The 19,442-nt window shown below is 56.2% G+C and overlaps 1 protein-coding gene across 2 annotated transcripts in view; it reads right to left on the reverse strand.

Moving 5' to 3' along the window:
• The window catches only part of LRRC20 (leucine rich repeat containing 20), an 81,281-nt gene that overhangs the window by 12,417 nt on the left and 49,422 nt on the right, over nucleotides 1-19,442 (reverse strand). The window contains exon 3 of one of the 2 annotated variants that reach the window (XM_049646183.1): nucleotides 13,684-13,851. In XM_049646183.1, the coding sequence (XP_049502140.1) occupies nucleotides 13,684-13,851 (168 nt within the window). Of the gene's footprint in view, nucleotides 1-11,742; nucleotides 13,852-19,442 lie in introns of those variants that run through there. The other variant, XM_049646182.1, reaches the window with a different exon arrangement.

A 19,442-nucleotide genomic window follows, 5' to 3' on the forward strand; every position in this document is an offset into this window, starting at 1 on the left:
CGGATTCTTGCTTTGGGTGGGGCTGGGCCCCATGACATCTAAGGTCCCTTCTGGAATTAGGGTCCAGGGCTCCCTATCCTGGTGGCCCAGGGTACAAGTTCTCTGGCTTCCCTGGCAGCTTAGAAACTAAGCATGGCGCCCGTTGCCTGCCTCGGGCTGGAGCACACGGGAGAGTTTACACATGGCTGGCTGTCCCACCTCTGACCTGGATGATCTCCTTCTGGCCAGAATTCCTGATTTTCCAAGACCCTGAGGAGTGTGGAGTCTGCACCTTTGGGACACCTCCTCACAATGGCCTCGGAGGTGCTGGGTCAAGATGCAGGGGCAGCACCCCAGGCCAGGCACCTTAGGCCTATCGGCAGCGACCGGGAAGCCATCTTAGCCTCTCCAGGTGACTGTGGCCACATTCGTGCTCGAGAATCCAGGCTCGCCTGGCAGCCGGGCCTGTCCCCATTCCTCAGCCTTGACGCAACCCTTGGTGCCTGGAAACCTAATCGACTAAGATCAAGGATGTCGTGCTAAGCTCGGCAGAGCTTCGAGTCCCCACTCAAAATGCCACAAGAGACAAGGAGGCAAACTATGGTAACCTGGCAAGACAGGGAATTACGTCCGTAACAAGAAAGCACATTCACATGTGCATCCCTCACTCACGGCTGGGTCTGTCCCTCCGGAAGGCTTGGAAGGAGCCAGACGGGGACAGTGTCTGAGCCTATCCCTTCCCACAGAACCTTGGACCGAGCATCCTAGCAGGGGTGGGAGGCAGGGAGAGGGGTACAGGAAGAACACAGAAGCAGCCCCTGTCCTCAGGAGGCACAGAGGACGGTGCAGGCCCCTGGTGATCCTGCAAGCTGAGCTCCACAGCCCTCAGGGAACACTGTGTGGATCGGGGGTTCTGAGCCCCCTGCTGAAAGACAGGCCATCTGGGGGAGTGGACAGGGCAGGGACCCCCAGTTCTTAACCTCGGACCTGCCATTTAAAATTGTGCAACCTCGGGGGCATCTGGGTGGCTCCAACCTCAGGGTGCCTGGGTGGCTCAGTTGGTTTAGCATCCAACTCAATTTCGGTTCAGGTCATGATCTCATAGTTTGTGGGTTCGGGCCCCTTGTCAGTCTCTGGGCTGTCAGCTTCCTTGGGATTCTTTCCCTCTCTACCCTCTGCATCCCCCCAGGATAAATAAACTTAAAAAAAAAATAAATTTGTGCAACCTCAGGCAGGCCCCTTAACCTCCCTGAACCTTAACCTCTCATCTATAAAATGGTCCTCAGCCTCACGGGTTCACAGGGGCCATTATGGAGAGGACCATAATGCGCTCCCCACTTCCCAAGAGGGATAAGGTTACCAAGCCGTGGAGAATGTAGTAGGCACCTCAGGGAGAGGATGGGGAGCACGGAGTGTTTTAAGAATCTACTACTGTGGGGCGCCCAGGTTGGCTCAGTCGATTAAGCATCCGACTTTGGCCTCAGGTCATGATCTCAAGGTTCATGAGCTCGAGCCCCACATCAGGCTCTGTGCTGACAGCTCAGAGCCTGGAGCCTGCTTCGGATTCTGTGTCTCCCTCTCTCTCTGCCCCTCCCCTGCTCGTGCTGTCTCTCTCTCAAAAATAAATAAACATTAAAAAAAAAAGAAGAATCCACTACTGTGGTGCCAGACGGTAGGTTCTCTGGTGGTGAGCAGAGCAGAGGGTAACATGTAGACTTGTTAATCACTATAATAACGTACACCTAAAACTAACGTAATAATGACCATTAACTTCACATCTGGTCCTCTCTAACGGATCTAATGGAGAGGTCCTCTGTACTCAAAAAAAAAAAAAAAAAAAAAAAAAAGAAAGAAAGAAAGAAAGAAAGAATCCATTAATGAACCTAGACACGCTTTTTTTTCTCCTTCACAACAAGCTTCAGAGAAAGAGAAACAAAGGAGGAGAAAAGTCCCTGCTGTGATTCCCTCCTCCACGTCCCCAGGTTGGCCAGCAAAGGAGGGCTGACGAGCTTCTCCTCCCGCACACTCCTTGGCCCGGCTCTGATAGGCGATCAAAGACGGAGCATAACAATTCTCATAAATAAATAACACAGTCTTACTGGCTGCTCTGGAGACAGCTAAAAAGTAAATCAAATCGCCTGGCCCTTGCTTGGCATTTATCTTTCCCGTCAGACTTCCGGTCTTTGCTCTACTGTGCCTACTGTTCCTCCCTGCCGAAGTCTCTGTTCTCCCCCCACAACCCCCCTCATGTGGGCCACTGGAAGGCCCCCCGCCTCCAGAGCCATGACCCCCGCCGCACCCACAACCCCAGGCTGGTCTCTTTTAGTTTTCTTCCAACTGCCTAAAGAATGACAATTCTGTTGTGGACTCTCCCTCCCTCCCTCCCTCAAGCTGGCTGTGTGCCTGTATCTAACACGGGCGTGGGGGACCAGAACTGTCCAACCTGCTGTGTGTATGGCAAGCGTCAGGCAGGGCAGGGGTGACCGGATATGCAGATAGGAGTATAATCACCTCCCCTAAAGGTTCTTCTCCCAGGGGTGGGGGCAGATGTGAAAATGGCTCCTTTGAAAATTCTCCTCCATGCTTGGAAACGAAGGTTGCTAATGCTAACTTTACAAACCCTTCTGCTCAGATTTAGGACCACTGTCAGAGAATTAAGACCTCCCTTACTATTGGAAAAAGAAGAAAAGCTCCTAAGATAACCACCAGGTTAGAAGCAGCTAGGTAGCCCCCGCCCCCACCTCCCAACCCCCAGGGAAACCAGCTTCTAGAAAAACAAAACAAGCTGAAGGTGGTAGTGGGAGAGAGTGGTCAAGACGCTAACAATAGCAAGGAAGTGGGGAGATGTGAGCCAGCGGTGTGCTGGCTAATGCTTAACAATCTACTCCCTGAGGTGGGAAAAATCCGATTTGTAGCATTTACTGTTTTGTTTTTGTTTTTTGTTTTTTTTGTGGTGCAAATACTCCCACCGTGGCCAATTCCAAGCTACTAAGGTGAGGCCACTGAATCTGACCGTGCACCGCCAGCACCCTGCTGGAGAGCCGTGTTGAGCAGCCCACCCCAGCAGGACCGCAGGCCCCTGAGTGAAAGGTGCCGGAGCTCAGGCCAAGTCCCCATTTCAACTAGGATTCTCTGGCATAAACTTGTACCTTGGGAACGGGCCCACTGTTTTGTTATCCGTGCGTCCTCAGTTGCCTCTGGCTTATTGATAGAGTTCCCCCTGAAAATGCTAGATATGCATGCTGTGCTACAGGGAGGAGAGAGGGTTCAGGGGCACTGGGGCAGTGGGGCCCCATGCTCAGGGTCCAGGGGACAGTCGGGTCAGTGTGAAAGGAGAACCCCAAAGGAAAGATGCAAGTCCACAGAGCTCACCCCTGCCACTCTCCCAGCCAAGCCCAGCGGTCAGGGCCAGGCTGTCGCTTTTCTCATCCTGATGTAGCTACAGACACACACAGAGACAGACACCGGGAGGAGGAGGGAGGTTGCGGCTTCCTCATGACGGAATGTGGGCACTGATGGAAGGTTCTGGCTCAGCAGTTCTATCACGCCTGCACACTGGAACCATCTGGGGAGTTTGAGAAAATCGTCAAGGCCCAAGCCCACCGTGAGAGATTCTGTTTTAACTGGCGTGGAGTGTGGTCTGGACATGAGGGTTCTTAAAAGCTCCCCAGATGGTGTGAATGGGCAGCTGGCTCGAGTGCTGCTGGACGTACGAATGAGGCTTGACGGGAGAATCCAGTGAAAGTACGCGTACAGCCCTTCCGTCCTGGGATGCTGCCAGCTGTTCTGCTCTGTGAGGCAGAGCTTTCAGGAGCGGGGCTGACAGCCTACATGGTCTGGGGAATCCTGCCTCATCATCTTAGACCCTACTACGCACCCCAAGGGAGCTTCCTTCCAACCAAAGTTATGTGCTTCCGCTGTAACCCTGTTGTGGCTTTCTATCTCCCTGCAGCAAAAATCTCTCCCTATGCCGAGCACTGTCCTGAACAGCTGAAGTTCTGGAGCAAGACTGCTTGGGTTGGAACCCTGGCTCTCTGCCTAGGCAGCATGACCATGGCCAAGGTACTTAACTTCCCTATGCCTTGGTTTCCTCCCCTGGGGAGAATAACTGTCTGCCTTATAAGGTTGTCATGAGGATTAGCCAAGAGCATACTCAAAAAGTCGTTAGAGAGGATCAGATGTGAAGTTAATGGTCAGTGAGTTATCAGCTAGTGTAACTGGCCGTGCCACAAGCCCCAGGAGACTGGGGAACATGGCTTGTCCATCCCATCTGTCTCTAGCATAGTGCCTGCCACACAGCAAGCTGTTCAACCAAAAAAATGACCCCTGGTGAATGAATGAACAGGTCCACTGCCTAAATTCATGCCTATGCTCCTGCAAGCCTCGTTCCCTGAGCTCTGAGGTCTGGAGCACAGGAGCTACTCTCCAGCACTCTGGACAGGGACAGAAGACTGGCTGGCTGCCCAGCGGAGCATGCAAGTGTTTTGTTTTAAACAAACGTCAAATAACTCTTTTCTTGCTGTTCGCCTGTGTGCCACCAACAGAATGCCAAGAGCATCTCGGGTAATTGGAGGTTTCAAGTAACCAAGGCTTTACCACCGTGTCTGGCACGGAGAATCCTATTCCATTTGGGCAGAGACCAAGTGTGTGAGAGGTCTTTTGGTCAGAGCTCCACTTGCTCGTTCCCTGTGGGCAGACACGTGAGCAGGGGTTGCAAACAGGAGCTCCCCCCCATCACATCTGGGGGCCATGTCTAACTTGCACTAATTGCTGCTAAAGCCTGTTTACTCCCAGCCTGTCCCACCTCCTGGCTCCACGGGCGGCCAGCACTCCCTGCGCTGTGTGACGATTCCCTCCCCAAGCTGTTCGCCAGCTCGAGGGATGCGTGCACCACCGCTCGCTGCCCATGGGCACAGCCTGGTACTGTCACGCTGGACAAGGGCATTCTGGGAGACAGCATGAGTCTGCGGTGGTGCTCAGGCAAGCTGCCACCTTGAGGGCAAGTCATTCTCCTCCATGACCCCTGACAGTGCTTGGAGGGGAGGGGACAGGGTAAGGCTCCGACTGCTCTCAGCTAGCTGTGCTCAAGAGAAGTCTGAAGCCAGTGCCCAGGGAGGGGACTGGCTACATTTTCCCCCAGACAGGTTTGGAGCCCTAGATCCAAGCTCAGGAGAAAAGGGTCCTCCCAGACCTGCCAGCCTTAAAGCCTGCACACAGTGGTCATTCCCTCTTCCCAGCTACTACCTTCCTGCCCGGAAGCAAGAATGGGACCAGAAATGGCACAGCAGCCTGCTTCAGGGTGTGTGTGTGTCTGGTAGGGTAGGCGAGGTGGGTTCCTGGGGACCTGGGTAAGTGCTGCAATTCTCAGAATCCTCTGAGAATTTGGGAAACCTTTCTTGGCCAGCTGAGCCCTGCCCTGGATGCTGTGGCCCACTAATTAGCCTCTATCCAACCTTTTAGCAATGTCCCCTGCCTCCTCTGTCCTGGTCCCTGGGTAAGTGCAGGAGGCCCAGCAGGCTGGAGGGCAAGGAGTAGGGGAGGAGGCTGAGCAGGCAGCACGCAGTCAGGACTCCAGGCTGGCTGAATGGCAGGACAAGCAGCTGGTGGGAAGTGACCACAGTGGACCCTGACACCAGCTCCAAAGGGTGGAACCATCCTCCCCACTGTGCAGCAGGGATGAAACAGAGATGTGCAGAGGGGAGGGGACGTGTTCATGCCAACGATGTAAGTGGGGCTTTGGACCTGTGCCTTTTCTGCTATGAAACTCTGAGAGGCCAAAGGAGAGGAGGGACGACGGGAGCACGGTCAGGGTTGAGTGGAGTCCAATTCAGAGGCTCTTTACCTTGGAGGGGGCCCCAGCCCACCAGGAGAGGGGCAGAAGGAGGTGAAGAGGAGTCTGCCCTGACTTCTGCTTTTGTTATCACCATGGGGTGATATCACCCTTCTCTCCGGAGCGAAGACAGGCAGGCAGGCCTGGGGAAACTCTAAGAAGCCTTCCCTGCTTGTGGTTCAAGCTGCGTCTTGGGCCCAGGGGAAGTTCGGAGGGCAGCCGGCACTGACAGATCAAGCACCTGCCCTGGAAAGCTAAGAGCCAAGCCCCCCACTTATGCCATTGCCCGGTCTGCCGGCAGGCAGGGCCTGGTGTCCAGACGCATTTGCTTTGGCCGAGATTCCCCACTTGCCGCCTCCTCATCGTATTGAGCGCCGGTGGGCCTGCAGGGTGGGCGGCACGCCTGACCTCTCAAAGCCCTTGAGGCCTTGGCACAGTCTCTCCCTGGCCTGGCAGTTCCGATCAACCAGGACCGTGGCCTGGCTAAACCCCAAGTGGTACCAGGTGGAAAATGGAGGCGCTCACAAGATACAACCTGCTGATTTCACGAGTTACTTTTGCAGCTCTGGGCACGGCCCGCTGACAGAGCAGCGTGTTACTCATCCCTATTCAGATTAGACCAGCCCCCACCCCCAACAGAGCCTGGCAGCTTCATGGAGGAGGAGGCCGGGAGGCCAACTTCTCAGCTTTGACCTGTCTCAGGGGCTGACAGACCCTTCACGTCTACAGGAAGTATGTTTGCTAACCAGCCTCTTGCAAACCACCAGCTAATGAGGCCTTGCAGTGGGCCCTCTCCCAGGGCGAGCTTTCTCTACAGCTCCGGCCCTCTTTCCAGGGCTGAGTGAGGCCAGTGGGGGACAGCCATCCCTCTGCCACCTGCCAACTTGTTTACAGGTGCCTACCAGCCACGTGGCATCCGGCACCTGTTTCTGCACACAGCGACCCACCCCCTCCTCTCCCATCAAATGAAGACTGGACAGGCTCTGGAACACCAAAGACACATGGGCGGGGATGACCAAACACCTGGCTTAAAATCCCACCTCCACCACATCCTTGTGCAGGCTGCGTCCCCTCTGTGAGCCTCTCTTCTCAGCTGTCAAGTGGTGATAACACCTCCTTTCCAGAAGACAGGCTTGAGCAAATTAAACGAGGTAAATTACAGAGGAGCTGTGCTAGGCGTGCTATGAGGTTATGAGAAGTTTGTCTACTTTTGTCTCTTTAGATGAAATAGAGTATTATTTCCACTTCTGCTCTTCCAGGGTTTTCTCTGCTTAAAGAACATTTTCGGGGGGCGCGGGGCAGGGGCGCCTGGGTGGCTCAGTTGGTTAAGTGTCCGACTTTGGCTCTGGTCATGATCTCATGGTTTGTGGGTTCAAGCCCCGCGTTGGGTTCTGTGTTGACAGCTCAGAGCCTGGAGCCTGCTTCAGTTTCTGTGTCTCCCCCTCTCTCTATCCCTCCCCGGCTCGTGCTCTCTCTTTTTCTCTCTCAAAACTAAATAAACGTTAAAAAATAAAAAAAATAAAAATATTTTCTGGGGGCGCCTGGGTGGCTCAGTCGGTTGAGTGTCAGACTCTTGGTTTTAGTTCAGGTCAAGTGTCAGGCTCTGTGCTGATAGCACGGAGCCTGCTTGGGATTTTCTGTCTCCCTCTCTCTGTCCCTCCCCTGCTCACTCTCTCTCTCCCAAAATAAATAAATACACTTAAAAAAAATTTTTTTTTTCTGGGGTCTATGGGAAGAACTAGTGAGACTTCCCTCTCTTCCCACTAGAGGGACAGGGGGCTGTGCGGTAGAGAAGGACCAGTCCCACTGGGTCCCCTCCTCCAGGAAGTCCTCCTCTGCCCACCTCCACGCCCACCACTCCCTCAGCGCTTCCACCCCACCCGCACACAGCAACCGGAGCCTGCAGAACCTCTCACAGCTGGGCAGCCTGCTAGAGCCCCCCAAGTGAAATAAAGTTGTGTTCCCTCTGCCCCTGTGACATTGACCAGTTTATTCTGTGCAACAGGGTGAGGCTGGAACAGCTGTGTGAACATCAAGGGAGGGCGATCCTGAGGTCTTGGCAGGCATCTGTGCCCCCAGCCTAGGAGGACAGCAGAGGCTGCGTTCTGGAGGACTTCTCTTGATGAAGGCCAGAGTGCAGCTGTGGCTCTCTGGAAGGATCTGTCTGCCCCTGCCTGTCAGAGAAGGGGGAGGATGCTAGGATACAGGGCCCAGGCCCCCTGTGACACACCGGGCCACAGCAGGGGTGCTGGTGACCCCTTAGGCCAGGCGTGCTCCCTCCGAATCCCCACGGCGCCCCCACTCCCATCCTTGTACTGCAGGACGAGCGTCCTGTACTTGTGGAAACCTTACGTCTGAGGGCTGGCGCATGGCCCGGATAAACTACAACAAGAGACTGAAGTCCAGAGGTGGGGGGCAGGGGCACAGATTCTCAATGAACACGCCGCTGCCCCGGCCTAGGTCACTTGTTAGAAATGGAGACCTCGGGCCCGTCCACAGAAACTGTGATTCAGTAGGTCTGACAGCGGACCTGGGAGCCTTCCTCTTTCGCCAACACTCCAGGGGGGTTTGGATGTGGGGTCTGTGGCGTGTGCCCTGTGGGATTCTGTGAGGCTTGGACAGCCAAGCCTTGGAGTGCTTGGGGGGACCGGGGGGCCCAACAGCACAGGCAGAGGCCCTGAGATGGCACCTGGGGCTTTAGGGAACGGCCCTGGACCAGCCTGCGTTGTGCACAGAAACCACTTGGGGACCTTGCTCAGGTGCAGATTCTGACCCCGGAGGAGCGAGGTGGAGCCCGAGGGTCTGCGCTTCTAACGAGCTCCCAGGTGACGCCCCCGCTGCGGGTCAGTAGACGACACTTTGCGAAGCCGGAGCCTTGAGCAGGGGTTCTCGAACTTCAGCACACATCCCTATCGCCTGTGGGTGGGGGCCGGTGAACACAAATTGCCCCCCTCTCCCCATTTCTGATTGAGGAGGTCTGGGGCTGGAGGCTGTGCATTTCTAACAGGTTCTCGGGTGCTGCCCAGAGACCCCACTCTGAGAACTACTGGCTTCGATGGTAAGAAGTGAAACAGCCCGAGGGGAGGATGAAGCAGAGGAGGCCCAAAGCTGCTCTGCGTGATACAGACACTTGGCTTTTGCCTCCATAGTGCTACTGCCCTGTTAAATTCTTAGCAGGAGCTTGTCTTCCTCTGATCTCCGGCTCTCTCTGGAACGCTGGGAAAAACCCCAGTGAACTGAGGGTTATGGAAAATTGATTCCAGCTTAACTGAAAAAGCCCCCTGCTTAGCAAATTGAAGTCTCCTAACTACTTGATTTTGTCCGCACCCCCACATGTTCCAGGAGTACGACCAACTGCTGTGCGGGAGCAGGTTCTCCTGTGGCCGTTATGTGGTTCCTGCCTCCACCTTCGAGTCACGGGTGGCAGCTGCCAGGGTGAGGGAGCTGGTTCCCGGGTTTTCACAGGAGGAGTGATCCGTCCCATCCTCATGTCACCGCCCATGGTGACTAAGCGTCTCCACCTCCTCTGAAACCCTCCCCGGCCTCTCCTGGGAGCCCCACCTTCCAAGGACACGTGGCCGGCCACCCTCTGCCCGGATCCTCCCCCTGGCACGCTCGGCATCCTGACCGTGACTTCTCTCTGATGTGGTGGTTTACCACCTGCCTGCACTCACACCTCCCTCACGGCCTGTAAGCGGCCTGAGGTCAGGGCCTGCACCTCATTCATCGTGGCAGCTCTTATTTCTTCTCCAGAGACCACTTTGCCCCAGGGAGTCTTGTCTATAAAAACTTAGAAGCGCCCATCCGCCACTTTCTGGTTTGGAAAATAGAGGGGCCATCCCGTATCCCAGAAACCTGTTAACTCGCTGCTGTCTGAATAAATACTCTGAGCTACAAATCCTCTTCTTCCTCTCGGGAGCACCTAGAGAAAACAACTATGTCCTGGTAGGCTTGTCTCCAGGACCCAGGCAGCCACCCATTGGACGGGGGCATCTGCTACTGTGTGTGTGCCTGGCGGCCAGTGGGGAGGGTCGAGGCCTCTTGATCTGCATGACTTCACGTTCACCTGAACCTGGCCCAGACCTGCAGCCCCGGGGTGGGGGGGTGGGCAGGCAGAGAAAATGATAAGACATGAGGAGGGACTTTCAGACTGAGAGTGCAGGCCAGTAGGGTGGTGAGGGGGGATGGGTGGGGATAAACAGGTGGCCCTGAACCCATCATCTACCTGACTCTGTACTTGGGTGGTGAGCTCGTCTCCTCAGCCAAGCCTCCCTGCCTGTCCTCACTCCAGCCCCACTAGTGAGCAGGAGGATGCAGACGGTGGTGACCGTGATGGACAGAGACATGGGTGGAGAAGAGCGAAGGGAGGGCTGTATTGTGTGGCTGGCGGTGTGAGCTGCGGGGGACAAGTAGCTAGGCTGGCTGAGGACAGAGCCCAGATCTCTGCAGGACAACTCAAGGGAGTGGCTTCCGGCATTTCCTCATCACGACCCACGGTGAGAAATACATTTTTACATCACAACCCAGTACACGTGTCTGTGTGTGTACGTGAAACTGAAATAGAAGTCACAAAGCAGCATTACCATGCTACAGGTGACGCAGCCCATCACGCTCTGGCCTCAACCTTCGGATCTGATCTGGCTTCAGGGCTCGTTAGTGGGTCACAGCCGGCAACTCGAAACAATCTGCCCTGCCGTGCCTCGGGAATTCCAGAGGGCCTTTGGGGCTTAGGAATTCCCGCCTAGTTCAGTGCTCTCAACCACCCGAGCAACTGCTGAATGGCAGACACGCTGCTCGATGCTGGGTGGGGATGGGGAGCAGAGCAGCTCCGAGAGGAGGGTATGGAGACATCATACACACAGACCAGACGACTCTCAGTACAGGGGGCGGCAACGGGGCCACCAATGCTACCCAGATACACGACCTGAGCGCACTCAGCTCCGGCTGGGCACCAAGGAGCAGCACCGTGACCTGCTGGCAGCTGGTATCAGAAAGCAGACACGAGTGTCCCTGTCCTTCCTAGCCATCCCTTCCCCCTCTGCGAACTGCAACCCTCTCTCCTCTCCCCCAGTTCTGGGTTCTGGCCCAGAGTGGAGGAATATCGGGCAGCGGCGTTATCCAGAAAGCAGGAGATGAAAGGAGTCGACCTCGACCCCTCCCAGGGTGCCACAAGCCTCCAGGGCTTCCAAGGGCCAGGCTGGAGGTATCCTCAGGGGCAGCCCCTTCACACCGAGTCTCCTTGTGCTGCACTGGGGGCTTGCTTCAGAGCTGCCTGCTCTCTGCTTGCTGAACTAAAGCCTAAAGGCAACTCACGCATCTCAAATCTATTTCTCAGGGAAAAACAGTTTCTAACACCCTCTGTGGGCCCTGAAGGGGAAAAATATGTCACTCTTAAGGCATCCTAAGCTCCTACTACAATTATCCCAATGAGATCCTGCAGACGAGCTACAGCTGGCAAAAAGTGCAAAGGTATTTCCGTAATGAAGGACTGTGTAGCCCTCACCTTCCTCACTGATTAAAGCCCTCCTCCATCCCGCCGGGCTCTGAAGACTGTGGCCTGGCCCTCCCGCTGTTTTGGGGAGTTAGAAGCAATCTAAGTAACTAGGATAGATCAGAGAGAGAAAAAGGAAGCGAGGAGACTCCAGCAAGGGAACAGCAGTTGCCTCCATGTGCCCCTTCTCTCCATCTGGGGGGCATGTGGGAGAACCCCTGAGGCCTCCCGCAGTGGAGCAGGCCGTGGCCCAGCCGAGCACCTCTGGGAGCTGTTGCGCACTTGGGGGAAAGCAGGGGCCTCTGCCGAACAGGGGCAGTCCCCAGCATGTCCATATTCCCCGGGCCTGGACCCAGGCTGGGCAGCAGGATGCTCTGTACAGGTGGAACTGGCTGGGAAACAGCCCAGGGGTTGATGTCTCTTTCCCTTGGCCAGATATACCACATACCCCTGGCCATGAAGGCTAGGGGAAATCTCTTAGACCTGCGTTTCTACATCTATCAAATAGGCCTTGAGCCTGTGCATGAGCATTCTTGGAAAACTGTAAGGAGCTCCCACATGCAGTTATTACTGTCACTTTACAAACAGTAAGAGATATCTATACAGGAGAATGAGTCAAAACAGCCGATCTTTGTTTCGGGAACGGTCGCTGCTGAGGGATCTGGGTGGCCTGGTGGGAGGGGAAGGAGTGGGAGATCTGTACCACCCTGGACTGCTCACTTCGTACTACAGCCAGACAGAGGCCCCCACACCCTGCTCCCCTGCTGAGGGCAAAGCTACCTTCTGGAGTGGGGGTGGAGGGAGAACCTCCGTTTAAAAGCTGGGAAGAAGCTGAGGCACAGAGAGGTGATGGGAGTCTTCCAAGGCTGCGGTCAGGAAGGGGGGAAGCCAATGGCCAGGGCCTGTCCTGGCCTGCCTGCCTGCAGCTATGAACCCAGTTCTGGTCTCCGCATCAGCTCATAGGAGCCCCTCTTTGGTAACCGCTCCGTTCAGTAAGTAGCAGAAGGAAACAGAGGCATTAGGAATGGCCTTGAAGAACAGGAGGCAGGGGAGGAAAGGCCCAGTGAGGAGAGCCTGCTGAGAAGGAAGGGCTTAGGGCGAGACCACAGTCAGTCACACCAGCGCAGGAGGGAGAGCACCTCTGGGCACGTTCCTTCCACCTAAAGACAGCACAAGGGCTTAAGGGACTGGGGAGCCACCTCGGGGCCAAAGGCACTCAGGGATCCTGGTCTTGGGAGGGAAAAGTCCAAACCAGAGCGCATCCCCAGGGCCTTCCCAGGGACCAGACAAGGAACCCCATCCTAGACACGGAGCCAAGTCTTGTATACTCGACCTGGCACTTCTGGAGTCTCACTGTGCAACCTGATGGGCTCTCATAACTTCTCTGAGCCTCAGTTTACTCATCTGTAAAAGAACGGATTCCAAACCTCAGAGGTTACCTGGTCCTGACCCCCCGCCCCGGCCAGGGTCCTGCAGGCAGCATCCCCGACAGAGGGGATACTCAGCACGTGCGGGAGGCAGGCGCTCTCCATCCAGCTCCAAACCACTAGAAAGCTCTTGCTTTTAGTCAAATGGCATAATGGCTGTGAAAGCAATCACAGAAGTAAAAGCAGAACCAGAAGGGGTTATTACTGACACTGCCAACATCAGACGTGACGTGAGAGGGCCCGAGAAACAGGGCTGAAGAGGGGCTTCTGAGGGAGCCAAGGCAGCCAGACGAGGGAGCCGAGGAGGAGGGCAGAGGGGCCCTGGTGAGCAGCTGGAGAGGATGCCCGGGGGAACTGCCCACAAGGAGGAAAGGACCACCCGCTGGGCCTGCCGTGTGCAGAAGGCACTCTGAACCCAGGGTGGAGACCCTCGGGTTCCCTGGGGGGAGTGTAGGCGTGCAACGTTAGGCACAGAGGCCCTGCTCTGAACACATTTGCCTGGCGGCCCCTGCTCACTACCAGTGAAGAGCTCACTGTGGAGTCCAGGGAGGGAGATGGGGAACTTAGGTGGAAGGAGATGTATATAAGGTTCAAGCCGGAGGGTCTGGGAGGCAGCCCAGACCAGCAGATGGAGATGCAAGAGAGAGCTCGTAGACCGGGGTGGCCTGCTGGTTCAGGGAAGGCTGTGAGGAAGCCCAGGCCTTCTACCTGCCAGGTGTGCAACCCAGCCCCAGCAGGTGGCAGGGCCTCAAAATGGTTCCCTTCCCGGGCTCAGTGCCCCGTGCTCAGGTGTCTCAGACTGGAAGGCTCACCCTGGCCTTTATGTCTGTGCAAGTCTGACCCCGGGGCCCCATGTCTGTGCCCTGTGACCCCGTGAGCCCCTGAGGAAAGGGAGGGCAGAGGGAGGAACTGCAGACAGTGGGAGGCGCGGGGCCCACACGGCCGGGGCCGCTCACCCACGATGTCGTTCTCCTCCAGGTTGATGGTCTCTAGAGCTGGCAGGGTAGTGAGCTGCTCGGGGAAGTCACGGAACTGGTTCCGGGAGAGGTCGATGGCCTTGAGGTGCTGCAGGGTACTGACCTCGTTGGGGAGCCGGTGCAGGAAGTTCCCTTCCAGGCGGAGCTCTGCCGTGTGAGGAAGGAAGAGAAGGACGGGTGAATGGGGGCAGATGACAGGGACAGCGGCACCTGGGCCAGGAAGGCAGAGAGGCAACCCCAGCCATGGAGGCAGACCCCTCAAGGGGCTTGCCGCATGTGTGCACAGGAGGAGGGCCCGCCCCACCATGCCAGCTGGGCTCTCCGCTTTGGGATCCAGAATGGAAGGCTCTCCCAACCAAAGCGTGGCTTAGACAAAGGGTCAGGGCGGGCTGGCTCCTCGCTTCCTCAGACAAGGCCTCAACTCTGGGCGTCGAGAGGACAGGTCCCTGGACACACCCACACCTACAGCCCAGCTGAGGGACACCACTTTCTACCACCCTCCCTGCTCAAGGAGCAGCCAGGGGCAGCCAAGGTCTTTCTATGTCACGTGACCCCACTCCCCTATTCAGCCCCAACTGGCCAGATGAGCGTGGGTTCCCACCCGACAGTGGCTGCTCCGAGAGCCAGCCAGTGACCCATGCAGGAACCCGGGAAGAAGGTGAGCTGGGCCTATGGGAGTCCCTCCCTTGGGGATCTGTTTAAGGCAGGGCTGGCCATGGTAGAAGCCGAAGCTGAAATGTGTTCTACAGAGAGAAGCCTTGGGAGGTCCTGGGGGGCCCTGGGCAAGGACAGGCATGAGGGGCAGAAACCAAGCGTCAACGGGGAGGTAGCATAACGCAGGGCTTAAGAGTGGGGGGGATTGGGGGTCCCCACGGCCTGGTTCAAACCTTGCCTGAGAGTTGTTCACTCAGTTATCTAACCACATTAGGTCTCAGTTTGTTCATCTGCAGGAAGGGACTAATAATAGTAAGTGCCTCACAGGGTTGTTGGAGGCTTGAATCCGGGAGCATGGGTAAAGCACCTGGCATGGTGGCCGGCACAAAGTTCGCATTCACATGCCCTGCTATTACCATCACAGCACAGGGCTGTGTGAAGACCAGGCATACGCCAGCACATGGCTGGCACATGTAGGTGCTCAATTAACATTAGGGAAGGACCTAAGGGAGCAGCGGAAGCCGGCTGGCGGCTGGAGTGTGGGGGAGACCGAGAAGCAGAACTGCCGTGAGCCCAAGATAAAGAGGCTGGGCCAGCGGAGGCCTTGGTTTCCGGGGCTTTCCCAGCCCCTGTCCACACGTGACCTTGAGTGAGCCCCTCCTTTGCTACGTGACTCAGGTGAACCTTGTCATCTTGTCTCACCTAGAGGAAACCGATGCCCAGAAATGCCAAGTGACCTGAGGAATGACCTCAGCTCTTCTTCCCAGGGCCAGCTTTGTGGGTCTGTGACCAGTGCAATCACATGGGGTCCTAGGTTCAGGAGGGTCCCACACCGGAGATCGAACTACCTTCAAAGTCCTAATAAATTTATCCTGGAATCTGTGTCTTACAAAGAGCCAGAGTCATGGGGTGTCAGGTCATGCCTGGTCCTCTCAGCAGCCTGCTCTTCTGCCTCCGGTGCCCCAAGGCAGGCTGGTCTTCCCCTCTTCACCCCTGCTCTGCAACTGTGTGAGCTCTCTGTCCCCGGCAGGGGCCTGGGCACAAGGAACATCAGCCGGGCACATGTGCCCACGGCATCTCGGCTGGAACATGGTGCCAGCTGTCCCCCACACTCCCTGCCCCCTGGCTGGCATCACCAAAGTATGTCCAGTGGGTGGCAGCTGGAGGATGAGTCTAGGCAGGAGGGAGCCTCTCACCCACCCCGACCCAGGTTCGAACACATCCCGAGGCTGAGGTTTAAAGATCCTTGAGCTGCCTGGCTGCAGCTCCCCACATCCTGTCCCCGGCCAGGACAAAGCGTGGAGGTCCAGCGTGCTGTGGGGGCTGTCAGGCCTGAAGGTTCATGTGCACGTGCCCTGCATCATGGGGGCAGGGACACCCTAGACGCTGACGAGAGGCTGCACTTCCTGCCTTCCTCCTGACAACCTTCCTGAGTCTGGCTTGAATTCGTCCTCCTGGCCCACAAAAGGCCCCCTCTAGAAACAGGTCACAAAATATGAATTGTGTAATCTTACTACACACAAGTTAAATGCTCTGATACGCACATCTAAAACTGGCCTTGTACTGCATAAAGATGGATGATAAGGGGCGCCTGCGTGGCTCAGTTGGTTAAGCGACCGACTTTGGCTCAGGTTATGATCTCACGGCTGGGGAGTTCAAGCCCTGCGTCGGGCTCTGCGCTGACAGCTCAGAGCCGGTAGCCTGCTTCGGATTCTGTGCCTCCGTCTCTCTCTCCCCTGCCCAGCTCGTGCTCTGTCTCTCTCTCTCTCAAAAATAAATGAACATAAATAAAAAGATGGTTAAAATCCACGCTAATAATTTAAAGTTTTGATTGCTCTTTAATTAGAAGGACATTAAATAGCAAATAAGAAGTACCACGACACCCTGAGAGAGACCTCGGAAAAAAGAAAAAGCTTATGTTCCTTTAATGGTTCCTTTAATGGCACTGCTTTCTGAAAGAGGATCCTGCGTTTTCATTTTGCACTGGGCCCCACCAGGCTGGCCCTGCTCCTCCCTCCGTGCTCCACGCTCCTCCCTCTGACCCTCCAGGATAGAGCCCTGAGCTGTGGGGGATGAGCTGCCTTCAGGTGCCAACGCCTCCTCCCAAGGTTTGGCAGTGAGAGCAGAGCCCCGGCCCATGGGCTCTCTGCACCCACGCCACCCGCAGGCCCCTGCTCTGCCACGCTGGGCCTCAGGCCGGCAAGAACTGTATCTGGTTCATCTTGTTCCCTACGTCCAGCCCTCTGAGGGGCACCCTGTGGTCGCTCAGAAAATACTTGATGCACAATGACTCTTCCCACCCCTCACCCAGGGAGCAAACAGATAATGCAGGGGGCCTGGCTGGCCTGCCTCTCATTTTCCCACCTCCAGAGAACCACCGCTTGTCACCCACAAACTCAGCACACCCCTAGCGGCCAGGCTGTTAGATAGCCACACCTTAAACCAGAAAATGTCCCTATTCAGATCACAGTTATAAGGCCGCTGTGTTGGAAGAGAGGCGGGAAAGCGTCCAGTCCAGTGCTTCCCGGGCTTGCCTCTGCCGGCCACGTCGAGCATGCTGCTTTGCACTTGTAGTCTTCTCTTTCCACAATGTTCTTGACCAGTATATTCACAGTGCTTGTGCACCATTTCATGTGTGTCCTTGCTCAAATGTCACCCTGTCTAAAGCAGGGTGCTCTCCCCTGCAGTGTTTACCTCCACAGCAACCATCATCACCTAACTCTGCTGACCTATTTGTACACTGGCCACCTGTCCACAAGAATGGGAGCCGCACGACAGCGGGGCTTTGCTCTGCCGTAGAGAAATGTCCACAGCACGGCACCCGGTACATGCTGATTACTCAGTATCTGACCAGTGCACGAATGAATAAATAAACGATTCTGAGTATCAGCCTCCCGATTCTGCCAAACTTCTATTCCACTTATACATTGTTTTTTCTCAAACTGAGTTGTTCTTTGTTATTACATAAAAATGGGAAAAAAAAAAAACATTACTTTCCAGAAGAACAGTGTTATTCACTTCTCCCTGGAGGCTGTTGCCAAATGAGGGATCTGGGCCCCAGGCGCACTTACACCGGCGGAGGGGTGTGTGGGGAGAGCATCCCAGGCAGGGGGGTGGCTGCCTCATGAAGTGTCTCCGAAGCCACCTGCCTGCAACGGACATTTGTTCTCAGACGAGAACTGGCCCAGTTTTCCTGGCTGTTCAGTTCCTGTTGGGTGTGTTTCCCTAAGCCCCCCTTTTCTAAGAACGTGCCTGCTACCCTCTGGGCAGTCTGGCTGCCAGCGCACCCCCATATCCCCCACTCACAGTCCAAGTGCGGGTGGGGCCTGCAGTGGGCCACTCAGGGAGCCGGTCTGGCCTCCACGGGGCCGCTGCTGGCGACGAAGAGGGCAGTTTTGAGGGCACTGCTCCATTTGCCGAGCTCGCTGGCAGGTGCCAGTCAGTGTTATGCACGGGGAGGTGGCCAACGTTCTCAACTGTCCCCAGGTTTGTTTCATTGCCGTGGCAGGGAATGCCAACTCTGGGAAAGCTTCCTCACACCTGGGCACTGGACCCTGCCTTGCTGCCGCATTCCTCCGGCAGACCTCACCGGCTGGGCCACACCGGTGAGATCGGGGTACAGCCCCGCCCCCTCCCGTGGCTAAGTGACCATATGGCACGGGGGTGTGACAAAGCCAGGCTCTGGGGCCTGGTGTTTGTGGGTTCGGAGTTGGACTCCGCCCCTTCCAGACTATGTGACCTTGGGCAAATTGTTTATCTACCTCTGCCTCAGTCTCTTCGTCTGTAGGGTGAGGACAGTACCGGACTCTGCTACAGGGCTGCTGTGAATTTAGTGAGTTAAGGCACGAAAAAGGCTTTGAACAGTGCTAGGCACACAGCAAGTGTGACGTAAGTATGTGAGACAGACGGGTAGGCAGACAGCTAGGCAAACCATGCCGGGTACCTGGTGAAGGCAGTAATCCAATTAGTAATGAGTTGCCTGCTAAGCTCGTATTCCTAACTGCCCAAACGTGGGCTTGGAAGAGAAGAGAACGCCCTTCGCCTGAAGCTATAGTGAACACAAGACCATCCTCTCCTGCTTCAGACAGCCTCTCAGGGTCCCGAGGCCTCTGGGGAGCAGGTGTCTGGAGCACCGACCAGTGGGGAGCTGACAAGTACAGTCCCAGCATCACAGCCGCACAGCACACGAGCTGTCAGGGGACCCACCACCTGCTGGCCCTGTCCCTTTATACCCCAGGGCCAGACCCCACGGGGGGGGGGGGGGGGGGCAACTGGGACAACTGCTGCGGTGGGTGGGAAAGAGAATCTTCCCTTTCTTGGCTTTGTAATCCTGAGTCTTTGACATGTTCAGGACTGCTGTTTAAAAAAAGCCTTTTATCAAACCCTGCGGGGTGTGGGTCTAACGACAGCCCCAAGATGGCTGGGTACCGTGCGAAGCATCCACCGCTACAGACAGCTTCCGAGAGCCTTGCAGGAGCCTGCCTCCCTGTGCAGCCTGCACAGTCAGGGCCCGTGGGTGGGGTGCTCCCTGGGGGTCTCAGCGGCCTCACCTGGCACCCCACCCCCACAGCCTGCTCCCACTGCAGGAACCCCGAGGGAGCATCCCTGACTAGCAGAAGCCTCACTTGCCGGCCGTCTCTGCTGCTCAGCATGAGAACACGCTGCCATCAGTCAGTCGGGGACGGTAGAGACGGGCCATCTAGTCTAGAAAGGTGAGCTGCAGGAAGGCTCCGCCCAGTGCCCTGAACACAAAAACTGAGGGGTACAGCCAGTCTAGGAAGCCCTCAGCCGTCGTTCACCCCTTTTCAAGGTAGCAACGTGGACATCATTACTGAGGCTAGTTTAGGGGCCACGACATCCTTGAATGGAGGTATCCAGAATGACCAGAGGGGCTTTCTTTCCTGCACCTCAGACAGGTTTGCTTCGTAGGCCGGTGGGTACCTGCTGCTTACGTCCAGGTTTGAGGAGATCATGCTGAGGATGGCAAGTAGGTATGTGTGTGGCCCGGCTCCAGTGTCTCATCGATACAGCCCAGGCCAAAGAGGCAATGCTCCTCTGCGGTGGGTAACCAGGTACTGCTGGGC

The sequence above is a fragment of the Panthera uncia genome, chromosome D2, assembly GCF_023721935.1.
Source record: "Panthera uncia isolate 11264 chromosome D2, Puncia_PCG_1.0, whole genome shotgun sequence".
NCBI classification, from domain to species: domain Eukaryota; kingdom Metazoa; phylum Chordata; class Mammalia; order Carnivora; family Felidae; genus Panthera; species Panthera uncia.